The sequence below is a fragment of the Pogoniulus pusillus genome, chromosome 18, assembly GCF_015220805.1.
Source record: "Pogoniulus pusillus isolate bPogPus1 chromosome 18, bPogPus1.pri, whole genome shotgun sequence".
Classification (NCBI taxonomy): domain Eukaryota; kingdom Metazoa; phylum Chordata; class Aves; order Piciformes; family Lybiidae; genus Pogoniulus; species Pogoniulus pusillus.
In genome coordinates, this window is record NC_087281.1 from 7,736,751 (window position 1) to 7,758,057 (window position 21,307).

The window sequence follows — 21,307 nt, forward strand, 5'->3', positions numbered from 1 at the left end:
TTCTTGTTAAGTACAAGGAAAGCATAAAGGAAATTTGATGAGAAAAGTAGGACCCCTTTGAAAAACCAGTGCTGTCACTTAGAAGACTGGATAAGGCATTAAACCTTTCCGTCTCTTCCACTTCTGCATGTTAACCACATTGCCTTTTAAAAACCCCATTTCTTTGCCTAAACTTAAGCCAGAACCAAACATAAATGAGACTGAAAAGCTCGATCCACTCTGTTGCCCAGAAGACAAAGCCCAAACAAAAATCGCTGTGTATGTATTACGTACTGATTTGTCACCCACCAATCAGGATCATTGGCCGGTTTTTCATCTGGGAAATGTTAAACATGCCTAGAAACAAGGAACACACAAAAATCTTAGCTTTTTAGGTTTTAAGCAAGTCATGCATCTGGTTTACATATTTAGTGGGGTTTTTTTTTTTGCTCTCCACAGTGTTCCTTCATGCTAGGAAAACCTAAGCCAAATAAAGACCAAGGAAGCTGGAGGAGAGGGAATTTAGCACGGTATTACTTTAAAACATAGCTGCCACAGCCTCTGAGCCCCTGGCTGCTACGGATCTATCACAATACAGAAGCCTTTCCCAGGAAGCTTTCCCTAATCTCAGTCACAGTCTATCTGTTACAACGTTTAACCAACTTGGAACTATCTTGTTTCTTTACACTAGCATTTAACTGTACTAGTTCCACGGATAAGTTGTTAACAGAGTTCCATTTCAGAGAAGTTCAATCATAGAAGCCCCTGGGACAACATCAGGATTAACAATAAGTGAAAAAAAAAGATAATGCCAGGCTGATGGCAAATTGTCTTTACTGCTATACAGCCTGAGGATGTGACTGCATTGTCATGACCTTATGCAGAGCACTAGGTGAGTGGCTACAAATTTCTGCATACCCGACAGACAAGAGATTTGTCACTGCTGTTGTTATTGTGAGCAGTGGCACCTGCACCTCTTCAAAGGCAAAAGCCAGTCTGAAAGATTTTTAGATGGTCTGGATTCTAGCTCATGTGGAAGATGAGAACTGACATCCAGATTTTGAAGTAACTGCAGGGCTGGTATGTTACCAGCTTTCTACCAGACAACTCTCTTATCAGATGGGAAAATTCTTTCCTTACTTAATATCAGCTTCATTCGAGAAGCTTTTCCATCTGCATCCCATAGTAAAACCAAGACATATTTTTTCCTAGTCACTGCTGTTATTTCTCAGGCACAACAAACATACCAGCATGCTGCTTCTTTTTTCTGCCCACTGCTGCTCCAATGATTTGAACCAGCTCTTCCTCTGAGGCACCTGAACGTAGGTGATCTCTCAAGGACACTTCTGAATTCCCAAAAAGGCACACCTGCAGCCAACCCCCCAAGGAAGCAAAAGAGAAATGAGGAAAAATGTCTTTCTGCATTTTTGTACTAACCAAGGCCTATTATGTTGAAGGAAGAAAACATTTATGAAGATTGTTTTATTTCTCCTTATGTACACACAAAGAGAGCCTGGGATGTTTATGCAACCTAAGCTCATTAGGCCTTCAGGCTGCTTCAGTCATCTGACATTAGACGGCAGCACAGCTGTTGTCAGTATCAGGTGACAAAGCATAAGTGCCAATTTTTAATGGAAAACTTTAATTTTCCCCTAGAAACTGCCAGCTTCAACGTGGCAGGAAACGGTTATCCCTCTCTTTCCTACAGCTGCTGAGCAAATGTACAGGCTGCTCTTGAAGGAGAAGAGTAGTAAGAAGATGTTTGGTGAAAACAAGACAGGATCTTTGTGGAAGACAACAGTCAAGTCCTTGCAGCTGCTTGGAACCTTTTCTAATGGGAAATCATCTGCTTGTCACATGGTTAAGATGATTTGGAATCAAAGATTTAAATAAATGTTTATATTTAGTGACCTTGCAACCATGCTTTATAGCTGAAGTTAATTATGGTAAGAAAACAGGAAATAAAAACAAAAACAGGTGATGTCACATCTCCCTAGCAGCCCAACAAGTGTGAACAAGAATACATACAGGATAAATAAACAGGAATTAGCTGGCAGTAATTATGCATCTTTCCATTCTACTTTACACCCCAGCTACTTTCAAAGGAAGAACTTCAATGCTACTTTCACTGTATGAAAGCAAAGAGAATTCTGTTTCACCACAAACCTTTAAGTTCCCATCTGCTGTTATCCTCAGTCGATTGCAGGATCCACAGAAGTGCTCTGACATGGAGGTGATGAAGCTGATTTGGCCCTGGAAATGTGGCACCTTATAACTCTAAAGAAATGCAGAGGATTAAAAAAAGTCAGAGAGAGACCCTTTATTTTTAAATTCCACTTGTCCACATTGTAAAAGACATTTTAACAGAGGCTGTCTTCAGTTCTGAGGTCATGCAAGGAGAGGAGAAAAAACTAAAATAAAAGCAATCACCATCAGCTTTGTCAGGTGTCCTGGCATACTCTGCCCCACTCCTGGAAATTCAGCACTTGTTATATGTTTGCTCTTGCAGTTATTGACTGACAAGTGATGCCAGCAGTCATGTTCCTCCACAGGCAGCCAGGAGCCATAGATCCATGCAGGCTAGACATTGCCTATGTGACACTGTGCACCCTAAGGCAATACTTCTATTTCATTAACAACTGTTTCTTTAGGCTTGCAAATGTACAGTCATAGACAGATATAGACTGATGGAAGTTTCAAAAGCTGTAAAAACAGGATAGAAGCTTACCAAGCTTTTTATCTGACTGAAGCATCTAGCAAACACTTTGTATTTTGATTGGTAGACTATGATCAGTGTTTAGTAAGGCTCAAACAACATGCAGGAACCCTAATCAAAAATCTCAGAGTTACTACATTAAGTGTTTCTTACTTTGTCAGATATACATGCTGAATTTGGGAAGATTTGGGGATTTACAGCAGGGAAAGAATGGGTGTTCTTTGTCTAACCCTACCTTGGCTGTGCTGGAAGTTTCACAGGGCAATTTCAGCAGTTCAGGCCATTGCTGTTTAATTGTATCAAGCATTTCTTTGTAGCTTACCATCTTCCTGAAATTCCATTTATTGCCTAGAATTAACAAAACCAGCATAAAAGTTTAGACGGTACATTTTTAACTAGCAGAGAAATGCCTTTACTTCCTCCACCAATTTGTTTTCCCTGTAGCTGTCTCAGGCCAAACAATCCTACTACTAATCCTTCTCCACCTTAGAATCATAGCATCAACCAGGTTGGAAGAGACCTCCAAGATCATCCAGTCCAACCTATCACCCAGCCCTATCCAGTCAATTAGACCATGGCACTAAGTGCCTCATCCAGGCTTTTCTTGAAGACCTCCAGGGACGGTGCCTCCACCACCTCCCTGGGCAGCCCATTCCAATGCCAATCACTCTCTCTGTGAAGAACTTCCTCCTAACATCCAGCCTAGACCTACCCTGGCACAACTTGAGACTGTGTCCCCTTGTTCTATTGCTGGTTGCCTGGCAGAAGAGGCCACCCCCCACCTGGCTACAATGTCCTTTCAGGTAGTTGTAGACAGTAATACACCTTATCCAGGGACAACAGATAAGCTGCAAAAGAATCAACACAAAACTTACAGCAATCCCTAATTCCCAAAAAGAGCTTACTAAACCTTCCAGAGACAAGCCCAAAGAGTAAATGACCATCAGCCAGATTCACCAATGCCCAAGGCATGCTCCATGCCATGGAAAGTCTCAGAGCAGGCCCACTTACCATCAAAGGGCATGTACTCTATGAACCGCACATCAAGGGGCAGGTCCTTCGTCAACTCCACAAAGTCCACCAGCTCATCCTCATTGGTGCCTCGCATCACCACACAGTTCACCTTCAGGAAAAGCAGACATCTGAAATCAGTGAGCACAGTGTGTGACCTCCTTTGAGCCTCTTTCACAAGGTTTCACACTCCTTGCAAAAGGCAATGTAGATAGACCATTTGTTCTTTCAAATGAAAAGATGATGAGAGAAGTTTGCACAACTGCAATAGCGCAGACGATCTTTTATGCCAACTTTGCCTCTAAGTTTTGCATCAAACTTAACTGAAGCTGTAAAAGTTGCCTTACTAAAATGGAAAAAATAATAGAAGCTAGGTAACCTTACCTAATGTATGGCAGCTTTTATGGTCTAAAAGGACAACTCTACTTGCCAGTCCCACACTGTATGGCTTCTGTAAAAGTACCTTCTTATCACACTCTTTATGGCAGATCATAGGCAAATTCCCCAGATCAGGAAGTGTTGAAAGCATACTCCATAAGCACAGGCTGCAGGATGACTGGCTCTGCCTTCCTTCAATAAGAGGTTAAACCTGATTGGTTTTGTACATTCTTCATAAACAATATTTACATTGGAGTTTCAAGTCTGATGGGTTTTATCTGTAGAGCAACAGACAGCTGTAGAGTTCCTAAACCAGTCCCTGTTAGCAAGGCAGACTTGAGTGTTCAAGCACTGTGCATCATGATTCTGAAGATTTTTCAGGGAAGACTAAAACCTCATTTCATTTCAAGTGTTTTTCACAGCTCTATAGCCTAAACCACTTACACAAAACAGATGGTCCAAAACACTGATGAAACTGAAGGGAACCTTAACTACTGAACTGCAGTTAGGGTGACATTTCATGTCAGTGCTAAGCTAGCCTACCTACACCTCTCCAAAGGACTCCCTTTCCCCCTCTCTCACACTGGCACTCGGAGACTGCTGTAAACAGCTGAGGGTGATAAACCAGAAGAAAAACGTTTTCCTGCAGGTTAGTGTTCAGCTTGTTATGTCCCTTGGCCAAGTTTACAGTTGATCAGATGAGTGCCAAACCAACACGGAGGAACCAATAGAGAGCAGAACCATGGGGTAGCCTGCAGCTAAGCAGTCAGTGGGCTGTGTGGCTGTATAACCATGCTGCCTCAGCTGCACAGGGAGACTGCATGAATCTCCCTTGTGATCTGATCTTTGATCTACTTACATTTTTCTTCAGTTTCACTAAGGACTTTTCACACAGGGGGAGTAGAATAGTAAATTCTTCACCAGGTGAGCTGTATTGTTTGTCATAATTCATGGTAAAGCACAACAGTTTCAGAGTAAGTAAACATTGGTTTTACCTTAACAGGACGGTAGCCAAGTTCGGTGGCTTTGTAGATCCCTTCCATTACTTTGTGAAAGCCTAAGATATTGAAAGATTCTTTGTAAATACTTTTTGTTTAAAAACAGAGTACAAAAGGACGTTACTAAGTACAACACAAAATAATGACAAATAAAACCAGTCTGTTTCAGCAGACAGGGCTGCAAGTAAAACAAGCTGCAAGTAAAAAGACTTCAATTCTACACTTCACAGAAGGTCAGCACCTGGAAGGGACCTCAAAAGATCTGCCAGAGCAGAATTCCTCTTACATTTCCAAAGGCTGCCATTGTTCAAATCACCAAGATCAAATTTTTAACTGGTATTTGAGTGGTTAAAAATACAGGTAAACTTTTCTGCATCTTTGACTATCCATGTATCCTGAGCGTAGGACTCTCCACTTTCCCATAGGTCAGCTTTGCTTTGTGTTACATTCCTCTTAAAGGGGGTGGAAAGCATTTCTCCAGATGCAACAAGGAAAGGATAATAAATTAATATTTATTCATTTAGGCTTCCCAGAGCTACTGACTACCTATCAGTTTGAAGACCACAGGCAGCATTTTACAGGACCATCATTTTTATGGCTAAAGATAAGAAATTGGTCAGCACAATGCTGGGAGACTAGAGCATTCAGGAAAGCAATTCAGCAGGCCTTTGACTCTTGAAAACAAATGAAGGGTGTTAAAACCGAAAGTGACTTCAAGGAATTAAATGCCTAGCCTCGTTATGTCATTTAGCGTGGCCTAATCTAGTCAGCTACTCCTGGATACACAGATACAGTTAAACTAAGGCAAGTATCTTCATCTCTACCCTTTACCCTCTTAGATTTGCAAAGGAAGGAGAAAAAAAAAAAGGCAACAATGCAGTTTTGAAATTCCAAAGGCCTTTAGAAAAGCTTCTTAATCATCTCATTCAAACCACACCTTCTGTCAACTTCAAACAAAGTTAACACCTTTCATCAAGGTATCGATCTGAGATTTGACATATTCCTTCCCTGCTACAGTCACCAGCTGTCAGAGAAACAAAGTGATAGTTACAAGGAGAAGATAGTAAGCTACCAGCTCTAGGTACTCATTTCTGGTGAGTATTTGTGTTCAGCTGCTAGCATGGTGTTTGTGCATGTCTTTCCTACCCTGTAAGGAATTAGACTAAGTTGCCTTCTGAATACTGAACTCCAAACAGTGCAAGACTGAGCTCCTTCTTCCACAGCTATAGTCTTCAAGAGCAAACAGATGCAATACCATCCAGAAGTTTATGCTAACAATCTATGTGCTATTCCTATTATATATTTTGCTGTCCAACATCTTCCTTCCCCTACCTCTTATCTACTGGAACTCTGATTCTCTAGTGAAGAGATCATACCTCCATTAATCCATAGGTGCTTTAATGGAAATAAGCAATAACTCAATAACATTCTCTGCATGCTTTGGACTGGATAGATTCAATATCAAAAAAAAAAAAAAAGGACAGACAGGAAACTTTCATTTAAATGATTTGTGGCTGATGAAGGCACCTAAAGCATGGACTCAGGAAACAGAAAATGCTAACTGCTTCATAAACTGGTAGTAATAGTAGTTCTGGCTGCAAAGAGAATGGTGAGGAGCAAGAAGGCAGTGAAGCAACTCCTGTAAGCAAATGTTTGAAGTTACAACTTGTTGGCCACCCTCTCTGTCATCCACTTGTTTCGCATGTGCCCAGGAAGTTTGCAGTGCTGGTGGTAGCTTTCCTTCCAATTAAGCAAGTCTGCAGGCTGAACGAGATAATGACACTGCTGAAAACACCTCCCAGAACCATAAAAGGGATCAAAAAAGCCCTGCAACAGCTCAAAAAACCTCGTGTGACTTCAGGAGTGCTGGAAGGTAAAACTGAACTTAACTAAACAGGGCAGGGAGCAACAACAGCAAGAGGCAGTCAAAAACTCTATGTCTTTGAATACTCACATGCTTGAGCTCAGCTCACTGCAGGGGCACAGAACAGGACTAGAGCTAACAAACTCCAGGTCCTTTCCAGTTCTGCCTCCTGCCACTCCAGTACAAGAATGTGGTTTAGAACAACTATCAAAAATCACCACCAAGAAGCTATTCTGATTATAAATGACTTGCTTCCACTAAAATATTTTGGGGGCAGGGTAACTGTTTACAATAATAATTTGTTACAATAAGAAAAAAAAATGTAAGTGCATTCTGCATTTTGATATTAACTCTTTTCCTTGAGTTTCTGTATGGAACAAAGTTAGGAGTTTATTTGTATTACCATAAATACTGAACAACTCGTTCAGCTCAAAGTCCTTACGTGATCATGGAGCACCAAAAAGAATAAACCCAAAGCCTTTCAAAACATTAAAGCATAAACAAAGACTAGATAGCATTGCAGTGTGAAATATGGTCAAAGCTCAGAAATGCTCCATTTCTTTTGACATTTCTTCTCCTCTTCCATCCTATCAAGTGTGTCAGTATTTTCATCATTTTATGTTTCTTATGAAATCATAACTTGAGCCAACTTTAAAGCACAGAGAACCTTAGAAACATCCTATGTGGAACAATGCCTTCCAATACTTAATCCTTAGAAGAAGGAAGACATCAAGTCTACGTTTAGTGACTCAATTATAGCACAGTACTATCTCATTTTCCTTGTAATGAGGAAAAAATGAAGTGGCCTGCAGTGGTTAGGCTAGGTACTGGCTAGAAAGTGCTTCTCATTTGTTCACCTCTTCCCAAGCGGTAAATGGGGAGAAGTGGAAATACTATGGTCCTCTTATGTGCTCTCAAACATCAGTGAAACCTCTATCACCCCAAAGTCATTCCCTCTATCCCAACCATTTGATAATAAAAACAGGTGCAATGCAGATCAGCTGCACCACAGACAGAAATCTCTAGCCATTTCTTGAACCCCTAGAATGAGTTTCCAGGTGAGCACAAAAGTTGATCATAAGCCTCTTCAGTTCTGGTTTTCTCCATAATTAGATGTCACCTTTACTTTCCACAGAAGTTACCAGCCTGTAGAAGTTTAAGATCAGGAATGCCTCACCTTAATAGAGCTATATCTTGTTGCTTGTGGAACTGCCACAGAAGTCAGGTTAGCACTGTAGGGCAGGCACTGTTCTCTGCTCATTCCACACTTGGAAATCTCCTATTAAATAAAGAGCCCTCAAAAACAACAAACCCAATATTTTTACATAATTTCAGCCCTTAACAAAAGAAAAAACTCAACTGAATGTTACAATTTTCACTAATCTCCACTTAAATATGATTTGAAGACTTTCCTCCTTAAAAATACTGTCACAGTAACCTCTGTGTTCAATCTCTAGGCTATTCCTTTGAGAAGTTTCTCTCTTTGTGGTTAAAGACCTTCTTTTTCTTTAAAAGAAGAGGAGGGGAAGAGAAATAAAAATTGCCCTCACCCTCCAGTAACTTTTAGTTTACTTTATAAGCACCACGTTCCTAACAGCTTCCAATCAGATACCAAGAGCTGTGGCCATGTAACTCAGGAAGGTGGAGGATCAGGTTTGCCCCTTCAGTAGCAAAGGAAGGGCTTGTTTCCAGTGAATGTCACAAGCCAGGTAAACAGTCAAATGCAGAAAGCAGAACAGAAAAGTGTAATCAACACCTGCTTGTGATTAGATACTCCCAGATAATTCTCTGGGAGCCAATTGTGGCATGAGACAAGAAGATTAATGGAATAGCCTATGCTGGAAGAATTATGCTCCAGCAACATTTATGACATGAAGGGATTTCTGCACCATGATGTAGAAACTTGAAGTGCTCTCAATGACACTGTAGACAAGGACACCTTTCTGCACCTGCCAGAGTAGAGTAATTCAAACGTTGAGATTACTTCTCACAGTGTTCCGAATTACCACAGCCTTTGCCCTACAATTACCTTGTGCTGTTCTACCATCTAGTGGCTACTTGGAGATTTTGTCTGAATGACAAGTTCCCAGACTGCCCAAGTTACATCACTGGGCAGAAACGGAATGATACAAGGTCAAATCAGTTTTAGGTTGGAAGGAAACCTAACCACGAAGTTTCATGATGAGCTTTAGGATTCATTTAAACAGGAATTTTTAGCACTGGGCATATCCAAGCATTTTTGAAGCTTTTTTTTGGAGTTACTAGCTCAGTTTATGCCTACTCCAATTAAAAAGTAGTGGAAATAGGGAACATCACTAATCACATGTGAGACCACTGCTAGCAGGTACTTCCAGAAACCACTAGTACTCGTGGTAAGAAGTTCAGGTTTGTGGCATCTTAGGCCTGAGCTACTGCAGTGTGTTTTTTACAATGGTATTAAGAAAGAGCAGCACACAAGACCGAAACAAGATTTGGAGAGCCCTCTTGATAGTCATGATCAACCAATAATCAGCCATTTACTGCCAGCTGTAGTCAAAATCCCACTGACTGTGGTGAGCTGAGCATCTTCTTCTCCAGCAGCTCCAATTAAAGAGGTTCTACTTCCTAAAGGTTGTTTAAAAAAGGAAAAAGATGGGCTAATAGGGACTACTATTGCATCCTGGCATGCATCAGGAATGGTGTGGTCAGCAGGAGCAGGGAGGTCATTCTGCCCCTGTACTCTGCACTGGTTAGACCACACCTTGAGTACTGTGTTCAGTTCTAGGCCCCCCAGTTTAGGAGGGACATTGAGATGCTTGAGTGTGTCCAGAGAAGGGTGACGAGGCTGGGGAGAGGCCTTGAGCACAGCCCTACGAGGAGAGGCTGAGGGAGCTGGGATTGGTTAGCCTGGAGAAGAGGAGGCTCAGGGGAGACCTTATTGCTGTCTACAACTACCTGAGGGGTGGTTGTGGCCAGGAGGAGGTTGCTCTCTGCTCTCAGGTGGCCAGTGCCAGAACAAGAGGACGCAGCCTCAGGCTGCACCAGGGGAAATTTAGGCTGGAGGTGAGGAGAAAGTTCTTCACTGAGAGAGTCATTGGACACTGGAATGGGCTGCCCAGGGAGGTGGTGGAGTCGCCGTCCCTGGAGCTGTCCAAGGCAGGATTGGACGTGGCACTTGGTGCCATGGTCTAGCCTTGAGAATTGTGGTAAAGGGTTGGACTTGATGATCTATGAGGTCTCTTCCAACCTTGTTGATACTGTGATACTTTTCCTAGCCTGACAAGAACATCAATCCACACCCATCACAAAGCAACTGAGTGTGACAAACATACCAAACAACTCACAACTTCACAAGTAGTAATACAAACGTCATAGAAGACAAGCCTGTACCTTTCCTCCTGACAATGAACTCAAATTTGGCTGGGACCAAAGTATCCAGGCTAATGTTAATGGCATTCAGTCCTGCCTCCTTCAATCGAGGCAGCATTCTGGTTAAGTTGATCCCATTTGTTGTGACAGCAATGGTTTTCAGACCTTCTAGCTTGTACAGCTGACCTGTGAAAAAGTAAAAAGAACACTTTACAACAAGCAATTCACCTGTAAGACACACAGAAATCTCAAAAGATGTGTGAATTACTTCAGTGATTCAGCCTTCTCCCAGGTGTGCTGGTATCAAAGACCCATTTTAGCACCAATCCATTTCAAAGGGTATGAAAGAGGTTATTAGAAGTTAAATTGGTTATAAATAACACTGAAAGTGCACACTGATTTTGTTCTTCATTTTTTAAAACAGTGACTTCACTGCTGGAAGAAGGTCTCTGATTTTATTACTTTATTTCCCTCAATTTAATTTTGCAAACTGAATTCTGTGTTTTGCAATAAGCAGCACCAATCCATCCCTTTCATAATTAAGGCCTGAACTAGCTGTGTTTATCTAACAACATTAACACTGCTATGCTTTACTAAAAACCAGTTCTAACCCAGAGGTATCTGCCAGCAGTATTGACTTTAAAATACTGAAAGAAATACCATATACTCCTCAATAAAAAAGAAAGCATCTTCTTTCTCATCAGACAGGAACAGATAAAGGATAAGGCACTGGAAATACACTGATATGTGGAAGCACTTGTGATAGCAAATTGGATAAATGCCAGCTGTGAGATATTGGAGATGAAGACTTAACATTAATACCAAGCAACAACAACAAAAAGACCAGTTAGTACACTCTCCCTTGTTTTTGCAAGCTAAGAAGAGGAACATTTGCAGTCGCTTGGTTTGCTAGGTTGCTGACCTCTAAAATCAAAAGAGATTAAAGAGATTCCATAACTTTATAACTCAACTTGTATCTGCATTTTCTGGCCTTTGCTCACTGCTTTAGCAACAATCAGCATAAGCAAAGGCAACTGATTAAACTATCAAGAAGGAAAGGAAATAGAACAGATACTATAACTCAATAGCATGAAGATAAAAGCTTTCATGGCAGGTTCAAGCCATCAAGTAAATCCTTTTACAGTTACTTTTCCTGCTTGTTCAGAAGCATCTTCTTAAATAGAACTTTCTCACATATTCTCCTCCTATTTTTTTTCCTAATTACACTTCTGATGGGAGTCCAGAAAAGGTATGTGTATCTCCTAATACATTAAAATATCCACCCTGCACTTCCTCCTCAATGAAAATATCCAACCTGCACTTCCTCCTCAATGAAAATATCCAACCTGCACTTCTTCCTCAATGAAAGTATCCAACCTGCACTTCTTCCTCAATGAAAATATCCAACCTGCACTCCTTCCTCAATGAAAATATCCAACCTGCACTTCTTCTGTCTTGAAATGTGTTTTTCTATAAAGTCATCCAATGGAATAGATGGACTTTCCATCCTAAGTGCATGGAAAAGGATTGTCAGTGGAGATGCGTACTACTCAGATGATTAATAATAAACAGTTACCATACAGTTTGTATCTGGTGCTGATTTGAACTTTGAGCATCCTGAAGGAGACTGATTCTATATTCTACTATTATCTGGTACAGAAAAGTCTCAGACCTATGTTTTCAGCCATTCCCAGGACATGTTTTAAATTTCACTAAGTGTTAGTTGCAAGATTTTAAATAATCTAAAGAACTGTAGCAGGTCTCTGAGTAACAGAGTCTTCTATACTAACTTCAAATCGCATCTGAATCACAGAATCATAGAATCAAGCAGGTTGGAAGAGACCTCCAAGATCATCCAGTCCAACCTAGCACCCAGCCCTGTCCAACCAACTACACCATGGCACTAAATGCCCCATCCAGGCTTTTCTTGAACACCTTCGGGGATGGCGACTCCACCACCTCCCTGGGCAGCCCATTCCAGTGGCAAACCACTCTCTCTTGAAGAACTTCCTCCTAATAACAAGTCTATACCTCCCCTGGCACAACTTGAGGCTGTGTCCCCTCATTCTGTTGCTGGTTGCCTGGGGGAAGAGACCAACCCCCACCTGGCTACAGCCTCCATTCAGGTAGTTGTAGATCCACAGCTGCATCTTGTATCACCCTCTCGGTCCCTTTATATCTTTTTCTCAAGAGATCGTAGCTCCTGGTTCAAAAGGGAGCCATGCACATAACACAGCTTCAAGGCCTCTCTGCTTGAAATCCCTGTCTATCCTTTTCTACCATTTCTTTTAATCCTGTGGCTGATTCCTCTATAACCTCTAAAAGCAGAGGTTTGCCCAACCCTAACCCTTTGGCAGTTTCTGGTTACAGAAACAACAACAAAAAGTTTGAACTTAAGTATTAGAAAAAAAAATATGGCAATAGGACTCCAGTAACCAGAGCCTGAGCTGCATTAGAAGTGTGGCGAGCAGGTCAAGGGAGGTGATTCTCCCCCTCTACTCTGCTGAGACCCCACCTGGATTACTGTGTCCAGTTATGGAACCCCCATTACAAGAAGGATGTAGATGTACGGGAGCTTGTCCAGAGAAGGGCCACTGGGATGCTCAGAGGGCTGGAACAGCTCTGCTGTGAGGACAGACTGAAAGAGTTGAGACTGTTCAGTCTGGAGAAGAGGAGGCTCCCAGGTGACCTTCTTGTGGCCTTCCAGTATCTGAAGTGGCCTACAAAAAAGCTGGGCAAGGGCTTTTCAGGAAATCAGGGAGTGACAGGACTGGGGGGAATGAAGCAAAGCTGGAGATGAGTAGGTTCAGGCTGGACATGAGAAGGAAGTTGTTCAGCATGAGAGTGCTGAGACCCTGGAATGGGTTGCCCAGGGAGGTGGTTGAGGCCCTGTCCCTGGAGGTGTTTAAAGCCAGGCTGCAGGGGGCTCTGGCCAGCCTGCTCTAGGGTAGGGTGTCCCAGCCCATGGGTGGTCCCTTCCAAACCTGACTGATTCTATGATTCGAAGTTCTTTCCAGAGAAAGTGATTTGCCATTGGAATGGGCTGCCCAGGGAGGTGGTGGAATCACTGTCCCTGAAGGTGTTCAAGAAAAGACTGGATGAGACACTTAGTGCCATGGTCTAGTTGATTAGATAGGGCTGGGTGCTAGGTTGGACTGGATGATCTTAGAGGTCTCTTTCAACCTGACTGATTCTATGATTCAGGACTCCTCACAACCAAGGTTTAAAGAGACCCAAGCTAGCTCAATCTAGTCATACGTTTTCCAGCTATAAACACATCAGTTCAACATATTACACTGCTCTGCTGCCTCCTCTGGAAGTGAGCAAAGAGGTCTTCCAAATCCTGAACAAAACAGAGCAGAAGCATGGACCAGTGGCTTCCTGTATCCAAGTTCACCGTATCAGTAGGCAGATTACTTTGAAGACCTTCATCTCATACTCTCATACTCAATACTTACGAGGATATAGGTTCAGAAACAGACAACTTCAGTTGCCTAGAACACACAAAATACAACCACCTATATAACCTTAGTCTACTAACCTTTCCACTGTACAAAGCTACTGTAATGTCTATAAACACACGAGGCTTTGAATAGGGAAAAAAACCATCTGGCTCAAGAAAATACAGGCACAGTCAGTCAACTGAATGCTGATCGAAGGAGACAGACTTCCAAAATTTACCCAGTAATTTATAGTTCATTGAAGTAATAATCATCATCAATAACTTTAAAAACATAGACATTTTCACCATTCTTCACTAAACAGAGACAAGCAAGTGACATCTCATTTTGTTTTCTTGGCAACATAATGCAAAAGAAAAACTCCTCTGAAAATCCAAAAGAAAACCCATTTTGTATACAAGTACATCTCAGCTGTTCCTTCCCAAAGAGGACTTGGTCACTTCATTTCTTGATTTTTCACCTTCAGGCTGCATTATTCCAAGCTATTCAAATAGAAGTTGAATATGAAAACAATTCTAAGTTCAGCTGATAATATGATGAGACATCAGTTCCATCCAAACAGGAATGCAGAACTGGACATTTTCAGAATGGAACTACTTTGCATTTCTCAACGTTGGGGAAAAAGCACTGTTATTTAATTCATAATCACCCTTCAGGTTGCTAAACTGTACTAGGAGATAGACATAACTGTTACCTCAATAAGCATCAAGTCACTTTGAAGCACACTATCTTTCTTGGGAACTCACCCACAATATCAACCACATCAGGACGGATAAGTGGCTCTCCTCCCGTCAGTCGAATTTTTTCTACACCTTCTTTCACAAAGAGTCTGGCTAGGGTGATTATTTCCTGAGCAGTAAGTAGTTCTGATTTAGGGGTCAGCTGAACACCTTCCTCTGGCATACAATACTGACCTGAAACAAAGAATACAGAAATAGAATCATAGAATCAACCAGGTTGGAAGAGACCTCCAAGATCATCCAGGCCAACCTAGCACCCAGCCATAGCCAGGCAACTAGACCATGGCACTAAGTGCCTCAGCCAGGCTTTTCTTCAACATCTCCAGGGACAGTGACTCCACCACCTCCCTGGGCAGCCCATTCCAATGCCAATCACTCTCTCTGCCAACAACTTCCTCCTAACATCCAGCCTAGACTTCCCCCCAGCACAACTTGAGACTGTGTCCCCTTCTTTTATTTCTGGTTGCAGGGCAGAAGAGACCAACCCCCACCTGGCTACAGCCTGCCTTCAGGTAGTTGTAGACAGCAATGAGGTCCCCCCTGAGCCTCCTCTTCCCCAGGCTAAACACCCCCAGCTCCCTCAGCCCCTCCTCATAGGGTTTGTGTTCCAGGCCTTCCACCAGCTTTGTTGCTCTTCTCTGGACACATTCCAGCACCTCAACATGTCTCTTGAATTGAGGAGCCCAGAACTGGACACAGTACAACCAGCATGCTTAAGCAAGCAGCTTTTGCCAGAACTGAGGGAAAAGGAAAAGTGTGTATCAAATTTGGAAAAATGGGCAAGTGAACCAGGAAGCACTTCAGGATATTCTAAGGTCATGTAGAAAGAATTACAGATGCAAAAGCTTCACTTGAACTTAATCTGACCAGTTCTGTCAAGGATAATAAAAACTGCTTTTACAAGCACATGAAAAACAAAAGGAGGACCAGGGAAAATGTTCATTCCTTATTGGATGAAGAGGGGAACATAGTAACAGAAGATAAGGAAAAGACTGAGGTACTTAACACTTTTTTTGCCTCAGTCTTTAACAAAAAAAGACTGACTATCACTATGGCAACTGGGCTCTTGAGCTGGTAGACAGGAATGGAGAGCAGAATATCCCTGCAGCCAGGAGGACTAGGGATGCAATTCTCCCCCTCTACTTGGCACTGGTTGAGGCCTCACCTCGAGCACAGTGTGCAGTTCTTGGCCCCTCACTTGAAGAAAGATACTGAGATGTTGGAACTGGATCCAGAGGAGAGTGACAAGACTGGTGAGGGGGGCTGGAGGGAAAGTCACATCAGGAAAGGCTGAGGGAGCTGGAGTTCAGCCTGGAAAAGAGGAGACATAGAGGGGACCTTATCACTCTCTCCAACTACCTAAAAGGAAGTTGTAGTCAGGTGGGAGTCAGGCTCTTCACCCAGACAAATAGTGACAGAACAAGAAGGCACAGTCTGAAGCTGTGCCAGAGGAGGTTTAAGTTGGATATTAGGAAGCACTTCCTCACAGAAAGGGTGATTAGGCACTGGAATGGACTGCCCAGGGAGGTGGTGGAGTCATCATCCCTTGAGGTCTTTAAGAAAACACTGGATGTTGCACTTGGTGGCTTGGTTTAGCTGATGTTGTGGTGTTGGGGCATGGGCCAGATTTCACGATCTCAGAGGTCTTTTCCAGCCCCAGTGATTCCATAATTCTGTGTGACTCACAAGCATCATCATTCAAACCACAACAGATCTGACTAAAGACCTGCTTCTCCTGTCTCAGCCAGACCCTTAAACTTGCTCCTGCTTCTCCATCCCACCAGCAGCTCAATCACAAAACAGTTTCTATCTATCCTTTACCATTACTTTGTGAAGACAATACACAGCAGAGGGCCAACACAGCAATGAGCAGCTGTTACAGTTTTAAGGCTATGCCTGACTTTTCCAAAGAAACTTGAGTCTAAGGGGATAAACAGTTTAAGGAACTGGACACATAATAATGCAGGACAAGTTTGTATCTTCCCACTGGACTGCTGAATATCTCACATTTTGCAACACAAGCTTATTTCTCTGGCCACCTCCTGCTTGGCTTCTGGCTGCTCTGTCTCTGCTTCTGACCTTGCATGCTGACTGTCTTCTGTTTTGGCTTGTGAATTACAGGGTGGACGAGGTAGAGACAATGAGCTGGGTGTAATACAGCTTCTCTGGACCTCTTTTGTGTCCAGAGGCACGACTTTGTGCTATGGTTGAGCTGTAAATATATTCTGTATATGTTTATTGCTTTTTATACTTTTATGTTTAGTCTACTTCTGTAAAAATAGTTTCATTTAACTTCCAACATTTTGAGTAAGCATGGTAAATTTACTCCAGAGGGTAAATTTCCTATTTGTTGGGTGGCAAATCCAAACCAAAACAGCACCCAAACTGGATTCTTGGCATTTGCACAATATGATGCATAAGAACTCTCTGCAAAAAGAGCAAGCAGACACTTACACCTGAGGTTGCACTTCTCAGTCAAAGAAATTCGCAAGTAATTGTGCTGACGCCCAAAGCTGTCTGTCAAAAACGCAGAGAAGGGAGCAGCATGTTCCAGCAGGAAGCGTCCTCTTCCTGAGCTTTGCACCTCCTGTAATGAAAACAATGAAGTGCTAATCATTTACACAGGATGTTGATAGGATAACTATTCAAATATTCAACTTTGAACTCAACTGATCATTATTATTATTCCATTTTTTCCTCACAGGGACAGCTGCACAAGAGAAATCTGTGACTTGCCTTTAGTCAAAACTGGCCATTTATTGATTGTTTCACACCCTACTTAAGTCCATGGAATTGTACTACAATTTTCTCTGTGCTTTTTAAGATACAGCCTCTTTGCTACATGTGCTTTAGGATTTTTATGCAGCTTTTTTCAATTGCATCTGTTCTGTTGCCAGAACTGATGGGACCACCCAATCTCACTACACCATGAGAACTAAAAGCTGATGGAACACTGCATCTCTGCTTGTGTCCCTACCACCTTTCATGTGCAAGACATAACATTCTGCTAAAAACAAACCCAAATTGTTGCTGTGTAGAATTACATTTCATGATATCTCTTTTAACCACATTTCCAAGGTCTCCCTTCCCAAATCCATACATCAGAATACTTCCAAAATGTTTATCTCAGATAAAAGATGAAAAATAATACAGCAGGACTAGAAGAAAATGTATGATCCTGAACACTCCACCTGGTCAAATCCACATAAAAAGATTCAGAACTTCAATCATGCCTTTACTAATACCACAAAGTTAATACTGAATTTACAATTCTGTAGCATATTCTAGAGCAACAGAGTTTTCAGGAAGTGCTGTGTATTTGCCCCCCAGAACAAGAGTATCACATGAAATGTGACAAATTAGCAGCAGATATTAGAAATTAATACAGTTCAAGTTTAGACTAAGCACCTTCAAAACATCACTACTGCTACCAACAGAACACTCTTGGTTATATCAAAGTCTAAATGCAGGGAGTCCCACTGCCTTTAACCCATGACTTCCACGTTGCTACATTACATCTTCGTTTTTGTACACCTGTAAAGCACAACTGAAAACAGTCTACTGCTTTCAGCAAGTATTTCAATACCTTAAGTACAACATACAAGTAAGCAAGCCAACTCTTATCACAGTACTGCAGAAAGCCAAAAGTTTATCAAACTACTTTAATCAGCTGGTGGATACTTGTTTGTGGATGTTTGTATGTAGTGTCTGAACCAACACCATCCAAACACTGCCAACTCTGATGTCTTTTCTTCTACTGTATCACAGTTAAACTGACATTTTATACACAAAACAAACCACAGAAAACAGCATCAAAGTAAGTAAAACTACCTTCACTTTGCACCTATGAGGAGAGGCTGAGGGAGCTGGGGTTGTTTAGCCTGGACAAAAGGAGGTTCAGGGGGGACCTCATTGCTGTCTACAACTACCTGAAGGGAGGCTGTAGCCAGGTGGGGGTTGGTCTCTTCTGCCAGGCAACCAGCAATGGAACAAGGGGAAGTCTCAAGTTGTGTAGGGGGAAGTCTAGGCTGGTTGTTAGGAGGAAGTTCTTGCCAGAGAGAGTGATTGGCATTGGAATGGGCTGCCCAAGGAGGTGGTGGAGTCGCCATCCCTGCAGGTGTTCAAGAAAAGCCTGGATGAGGCATTTAGTGTCGTGGTCTAGATGACTGGCTAGGGCTGGGTGCTAGGTTGGACTGGCTGATCTTAGAGGTCTCTTCCTACCTGGCTGATTCTATGATTCTAACTCTATACAGACACTTAAGAACCAGCTCTGTGTCAGAAGAAAGCTAAAGGATTCCTGAATGGTACAGTAAAATTAAACTCCAGTGAAAGAGCACAAACAACCACTTCTGGGCATGTAATTTTCACAAAGTTAAAAAGTGAAAGGGGAAAAAAAAACAGCTGCAAAATCGTGTGAAGGCAAATTCTGACAGACTGTGGCAGGCAAAGGATTAAAGTTTTGACATATCTATGCAGAATAAGGAACCAGACAAAATTATAATAGCTAGTATTCAAACTGCTAAAGTAAGCAAAAGTAACGATTTCCATCTAGTGAAAAACAGACCTGTGAAATCTTCAGACCTGCTGAAATGGGTATGTATGGGCCACTGCCAAGGGACTGGGCAGAACCACACAACAGCCACAGCCATCATCTTCCTGGCTCTGGTCATCACTAGTAACCACGGAAGTTAATCATGTACAGCACTTCAAAACAACCCTTTCAAGAAGTCTGGAAATGGTCAGCTGAACTGCCCAGGTATGCTTTCTGCAAACGTTTTACTCTAAAAAGCACTTGAAAGAAAGGTTTGAGGGTGTGCAGAAGACAGAGAAGATACTTTTAGCAAAGGTTATCTGGGGAGAAGCCCAGCTTCACACAGCAGCAGCTGCAGCAATTTGGATTCCAACTGCGCTAATACCACAGCTGCCAAACTTAAGAGTAGGAGCAGCCTTTCTTGGCAGCATTATCTTTTTCACCAGGCTTTAAACAGTTCACTCCACTTCTGGGTCCAACCAGCTCTGCGGTTAGATAAAATCTCCACCAACATTCCCGGCAGTGGGGAGTTAGGGAAGCTAAAGGAGACACAAAGCGCCAGTTTCAAGGACCACAGAGCATCGGTTTACCCCTGATAAACCAGCAGTACTAGCTTCCACGTAACCGCTTTTCTGCCCGAAGCAAGCAGTCTCAGTTTCTTTTTCCTAGCGGGGGCCACAACAGAGTCGCCGGGGGGGCAAGTTCAGCCTTCTCCAGGCATGCCCTTCCCCCCCCGCACAATCCTGCTCGCCGCTCCCGCACGCATTCTTTCAGCTCTTCCCCAGCGTGCACGCACAGAACGAACCCTCTGCTGTTTAATCAATGCCCAGGGGAAAATGCTCCAACCTGGGCATTTGCGGGTTGTCTGTGAGCTCTGCACGGCTTTAGTTTACCCAAGAAACCCCTACCTGTGACTTTGCTTGCGCAGAAACGCTGGCTCTGCTGCACCTACCGGGAGAGTTTCTCAGGACACAAGCAAGGTTAAGTCAAACAGCCCAAGCAAACATCCAAAATTCACTTCTTTCTTCCCCCAGTCAGAAAGCTCACCCCCGAACAGGCTAGATCAGGAGATAGTTTAAATACCACTACACTCAGAAAAACTACAAAAAGTGTTGGTTTTTATCCTGAAAACTCTGGTCTGGATGGATTTCTGATATGCTCCTTCCTATCACTTTGGAAAGGAGTTCACATTGAAAGAGAAAGCTCTTCCATGCACATGAAAATGATTTTTGCCCTTCTTTTGGGAGCACTCATTTCCTGTTTCTTTTGCAAGAACTCTTTTGCATCTTTATCAGGATCAGGCTTCCTTACCCACTCCATCTGCAGACAGAACAGTACAGACTTCACTTCTCCTTATTTTAGAGTCTGCATTATGGAGAAGGAAAGAGGTGAAAAGTTGTCCTGACAGAACGAAAGCAAGAGAGAGAGACTTTAATGCACAAGTCCTGGTCCTCATGGGGGATTTCAACCACTCTGTCATCTGTGGAGCAAGATGTCTTGGAAGGCTGAGTTCCATTGAGGGCTTAGCCTTCCTAGTTGCCCCCCTACACCCTCTGACAACAGTCTTCTACTCCTCCTAAGTGGCCAGCCCCTCCTTCCAGACTCTTCTTCCACTTCAGTTTGCTTAGCGGTTCCTTACTTAACCACGTGGGTCTCCTGACTTCCCTTCTCAATTTCCTAGTTGCTGGGATGCTCTGAGGAAGGAAAGGTCCTTAAATGTTAACCAGCTGTCAAGGGCCCCTTTACCCATGGCAGTCTGGTGAAATCCCCACTGACTGGAAAAGGGGAACCATAACCCCCATATTCATAGAAGGGAAACTATAGGCCAGTCAGCCTCACCTCTGTGTCCAGTAAGATCATGGAGCAGATCCTCCTGGAGGCACTGCTGAGACAGAAGAATAACAAAGAGGTGATTTGGTATAATCACAGCTTCACTAAGGGCAAATTGTGTCTGACAGACTTGATGGCCTTCTACGAGAAAGTCACATCAATAGGCAAGGAGGAAGGAACAGACATCATTTACCTGGACCTGAGCAAAGCCTTTGACACTGTCCTGCATGACAACCTGGTCTCCAAGCTGGTAAAATACATGTTTGATGGATGGACAACTCAGTGGATAAAGAACTGGCTTGATGGCCACATCCAGAGTGGCTGTCAATGAGTCCCTGTCCAAGCTGAGGCCACTGACATGTGGAGTCCCTCAAGGATCAGTACTGGGACCAGTCTGGTTTAACAGCTCCGTTGGTGACATGGACAGTGGCATAGAGTGCACCCTCAGCAA

The 21,307-nt window shown here is 42.8% G+C and overlaps 1 protein-coding gene across 4 annotated transcripts in view; it reads right to left on the bottom strand.

The window, feature by feature from the left end:
• Positions 1-21,307, bottom strand: part of MOCS1 (molybdenum cofactor synthesis 1) — a 34,173-nt gene that overhangs the window by 6,307 nt on the left and 6,559 nt on the right. For 2 of the 4 annotated variants that reach the window (XM_064158328.1, XM_064158329.1), the window contains exons 2-10: positions 16,950-17,082; positions 14,502-14,669; positions 10,316-10,480; positions 5,080-5,141; positions 3,707-3,818; positions 2,931-3,043; positions 2,146-2,256; positions 1,227-1,347; positions 274-336 (exon numbers count right to left, since the gene is read on the bottom strand). In XM_064158328.1, coding sequence (XP_064014398.1) covers positions 281-336; positions 1,227-1,347; positions 2,146-2,256; positions 2,931-3,043; positions 3,707-3,818; positions 5,080-5,141; positions 10,316-10,480; positions 14,502-14,669; positions 16,950-17,082 — 1,041 coding nt within the window. In that variant the 3' untranslated portion in view covers positions 274-280. Of the gene's footprint in view, positions 1-273; positions 337-1,226; positions 1,348-2,145; positions 2,257-2,930; positions 3,044-3,706; positions 3,819-5,079; positions 5,142-10,315; positions 10,481-14,501; positions 14,670-15,660; positions 15,791-16,949; positions 17,083-21,307 lie in introns of those variants that run through there. The other 2 variants (XM_064158326.1, XM_064158327.1) reach the window with 2 other exon arrangements.